The sequence below is a fragment of the Frankliniella occidentalis genome, unplaced genomic scaffold (genome assembly GCF_000697945.3).
Source record: "Frankliniella occidentalis isolate FOCC.00 unplaced genomic scaffold, Focc_3.1 Scaffold547, whole genome shotgun sequence".
Taxonomy (NCBI): domain Eukaryota; kingdom Metazoa; phylum Arthropoda; class Insecta; order Thysanoptera; family Thripidae; genus Frankliniella; species Frankliniella occidentalis.
The window spans coordinates 27,065-31,599 of NW_026267663.1; the positions used below are offsets into that span (position 1 = coordinate 27,065).

Below are 4,535 nucleotides of genomic sequence, written 5' to 3' on the forward strand. Positions count from 1 at the left end.
GGCAAGGGGCCTAAGAAAAAAGTTCTCGTACACTGGGTGGGGTATCCAAAATCTGCACGATCGTGGATTTTTGAAAAAGATCTCGAAAAATTATAAAACGAAGCTCTCACAGAAAACCTGTATCAGTCTCTCGCTGTGCCTCGCCCGAGATGGATTTCCACATGGTTCTCCCGAGTAACTCTTCCCCCAGTATTTATCCAAACAATAAAACGTCCGAGTTCAAAGTCGATTTAGAAGAGAGATGCGAACTCCACGGCGATTGGGAGATGGCTCTCCTAGAAGTCCACTATCCAAACACAATAATTAACGTGTGTAAAGAAGAAAGCTGGATACGCATTTACGAGGTCCCCCCGCATATGCGACAGGCCAGGACGCCGAGACAAGCCACCAACCGAGGCCCACAGTTTACGGTGGACGCGCCCAGCCTTGTTGAATCGGATCTACCACCCAACGGCTTGCGGCACGAGTTTCATCTTACACCGGGACTGTACACGTCTGTCAGCGCTCTAATAGATAACATAAAGGAATCTTTGAAACCGCTAGAGAGTTACTTTGTCATTAGCCCCGATAACCCTATCCCAGTCGCTTCGGACAACGATGCTCTGGTCGGCGTGCAAGATTTCAAGTTTTACATGGGAGCTCTGTATGAACTCGTCGACTGCGTGACATTCTTTGCGCCCCGCCTCGCTCAACAGCTGGGACTCCCCCACTCGGGCCCCTACTCTACACAGACCCCTGTCAACGCTGTACGCTACGTGGACCTGAGTCTGGGTCAGCCCGGACAGATGTATATCTACATCTCTATCATCGCAAACCAAATAGTTGGTCATACGCGCGCGCCGCTTCTACGCACTGTCCCCCTCAAGACCGACGCCAGGTTTGGAACGATCTCAACCTACAAGTGTGAACACCCGATTTATCACAGCCTTTCCACAAAATCCTTTGGCGATCTCGAAGTGAATATAAGGACAGACACCGGCCATCTTTTGCCATTCTGTTCCGGGACGGCGTTACTGGTGTGTCACTTTAGACAACGTGTCCGCTCCTGAAAAATGGTCACCGTTGATGAATATTATCTGCGCCAGGCTCAGACTGGGTCTGGCCTACCCTACTACAGCGGCATCTCTGGTCAACGAGGACACGGCTTTGGTTCATTCCTCGGAGGACTTTTTCGTACCATAGTACCCCTATTTACATCTGGCGCCAAAATGCTCGGAAGTGAAGCTCTGAGAGCCGGCACAGGTGTCCTCGCGGACATGGCGGCGGGGCAAAACCCCGTGGAAAGCCTGAAAAGAAGAGGAGCTGCTGCAGGTCACAGTCTCGTGGACAGGCTGAGTGGAGGAATGCAAGGGAACGGTATAAAACGCGCCCGAGGCAGGCGCAGCGTCCAGTCGGGTCGGGTAGCCCGTCGCGGTAACACTCGAGCCGCTCCGAAGAGGTCAACGCTGCGGGATATATTCCACTAGCACGATGAGTTTTCTACATCACAGCAGCGCCGTCGCGGTGCAGAGCGCGCTGGATCTATGGATGAGTAAAAATACAAACGTTTCCGTCATAGACACGAAGAAAGAACCGTGTAAAGCTGTTGTCGGCGTCACTCAGACCTCGACACAAGTGCAGTTCCGTATACACGGTACATCGGCTTACATTGACACCAACGGGATCGAACTGGACTGTACGTTCAGAATCACATCGTCGGATGGAAAAGCTCTCGCCGCCAATGAGTCCGATGTGGCGCCCGTCAACTACATCATGCATTCAATGTGGGAGCAGGCGAGCCTCAGCATAGGCAACACGCCAATCACTCAGAGCTCCATGACTTACCCGTATCGAGCGTACCTGGAGGCCGTGCTGTCTTACGATCGACCTGCCAAGGTAAGCCACATGGGGATGAGACTGTATTCGAAAGATACAGCAGGCCACATGGACTCCTTCACCGGGGATGATAACGCAGGCCTCGCTGAAAGAAGACGCAGGACAGCCAACAGCAAGATTGTTAAGGTGCGAGGTCCACTACACCTCGACTTTCTGAATCAAGAGAAATACCTCCTACCCAATACAGACCTTGAAATCAAGCTATCGAGGGGGAAGGACTCCTTCGCTCTGATGTCTACTGCTCAAAGTGAAAAGATCGAGATTCTCGATGCAACCCTTTGGGTACCCCGAGTGACTGTCTCTCCATCAATCTGCCTGGCGCACGCGAAGGCTCTGGAACACTCACCTGCACGTTATCCGTTCACCAGGACTTCGATCAAAACCGTCACGATCCCCGGAGGGCTTCGCGATAAAAGCATCCCCAATGTATTCATGGGCCCGGTTCCGAACCGGGTTACGGTCATGTTCGTGTCGAATGTAGCCTATAACGGGAGTTACCGTCATAACCCCTTCAACTGTCATCACTTTGACCTGTATAATCTATCTCTGTTTGTCGATACCGACCAATACCCTGCCATTCCGCTCACTCCCGACTTTGCTAACGAGCAATGGACCGACGCTTACTCGACTCTTTTCTCCGAGACAGGGATTCATTTTAAAGATGAAGGGAACGACATAAGTTATGACGATTATGGTAAGGGTTATACAATTTTCTGCTTCGACTTGACTCCAGACAAGAGCGCACACGAGGGCCACTGGAACCTCCAAAGGCAGGGTGTTGTCAGACTGGAAATGCGCTTTAAAGTTCAACTCCCAGCGGCAGTAAACTGCATTATTTATTCCGAGTTTGATAATATATTAGAGATTGACAAAAACAGACAGGTCATAGTCGACTACAGCGTGTAGCCATGGACGGTACTACACTCGAGACCTTTCTGAGGAAAGACCCTCACGCTTCGCGTGACTTTCTCGGCGTGTTCGCTGCAGACACCCTCCCCCGCACGATTAAAAAACCTGCGCTTATCATTGTTAATTCTGACCCCATTTCAAAGCCAGGAACTCATTGGCTTGCCATCAGCGTAGACGCATGTGGAAGAGGAACCTTTTTCGATTCATACGGTGTCAAACCATTTGTAAAACAACATGAAGTTTTTATGTCGCGTGTCTGTAAATCATGGATATATAATCATACCGATCTGCAGGCCATTGACAGCTCTGTTTGCGGCCAATACTGTGTCATGTTTTTACTCTGTAAAGCTCACGGATTCTCTTTAAATGACTTCTTAAGCTGTTTTACTTCTAACTGTGAACAAAACGATATTCTCGTAGATAAAATGTTTACACGTTACTCTAAAAATGTCAAGCTTTGTGACGATGTTCATGTAAAAATTAATAAGCAAAAATGCTGTAAACGGGGAAGGAAATAAAATATTGTTCTTCAAAACATCTGATTTTTATTGTATCGCTTTTCCCCCACACGATAGTTTTCTCACATTTGATTCAGCAGAGCCTCACGCGGCCCGTGCCCGAAACAACGAAATAAAGCCACAACCACATTCTGCAGGTAATCACACGTCGCTCCCAAGTCGCTTTGTGTGAAACAAACAGAATATGCCCGTGACTCTATTTACGTCGTTCCGGGACGACCCTGCTCACGGCTCTTGCTGAATTCACAGTTTTTACATACGCCTCATTTTCTCTATCAAGACAAATAAATATGTACAACTGAAATTATATCTTTACGACATATAAAACACTTCTTAAAGACAGATGCACACTTCGAACAAGAAGCGAGATGTCTACACGGTAAAAACACAGCACCAAGATCGTCTCGAAAACATATTTTACACTTCACACTTTCATCACTTTCTTCTTCACTCCCGTGTCCGGAGTCACCGTCGTTGTTTTCTTTCTCCGCCAAGGCTTGAATTTCCTATAAAAACAAACAAACACATTTAAAGACCCGCGTCAGTCTTTTTGAAGTGACAGCTAAAAAAGAGAGGAGAGCAAGTACACACCTTGACAGTCATCGTGGCTGGTCTCTCCCCCTTCACGCTGCGCATATAATCAGAACCTTTCCTCTCCTTCACATACACACACTTTGAAAAATACAAAGCATGTTCAAACCACACATCATCCCCCTTACCCCAATCCTTGAGCCCACCCCCACAATGAAAACAAATGACTTTGTCAGCCAACGAAAGACAGAAAAATCCAGCGTCAGCTAACTCCTCTGAACTCACAGTGTCCTCATACTTCCAACCATTAAACGACTCTTGTCTGCTTTCCAGAGTCACATAAGATGGGTGTGCGGGGTCACCAATCTTCTTAGCACACTTCATCACAGGAGTATTCTCATTTTTCGCCTTCACCTTAACAACAGGTACTGAATATGACATGTGAGGCGCTAAACGCAAGAACTCACTTCCATACAATAATTCCCCCAAAACGTCAGGGTTCAATACACCCCCGCGCAAACGCTGTATCAAAACGTCAGGGTTCAGGACGCCCATACGCAGACGGTGCGTGTTATCCATTACGAAGTCTCTTCTCAAATGCCCCGGGGTACACAGCGTGTCGCTGCGCGCCGCGCCAGCATCCGCCGAACCGAGCCGCCGAGCCGCCGAGCAGAGCCGAGCGGAGCCGAGCGGAGCCGAGCG

At 48.9% G+C, this 4,535-nt stretch overlaps 1 protein-coding gene across 1 annotated transcript; it reads left to right on the forward strand.

Moving 5' to 3' along the window:
• Window positions 1-1,470: 1,470 nt before the first annotated feature.
• On the forward strand, window positions 1,471-2,781 carry LOC113214390 (uncharacterized protein F54H12.2-like). The gene has a single exon (XM_026433738.1). The coding sequence runs from the start codon at window positions 1,471-1,473 to the stop codon at window positions 2,779-2,781; it is 1,311 nt and encodes a 436-aa protein (XP_026289523.1).
• Window positions 2,782-4,535: the final 1,754 nt, after the last annotated feature.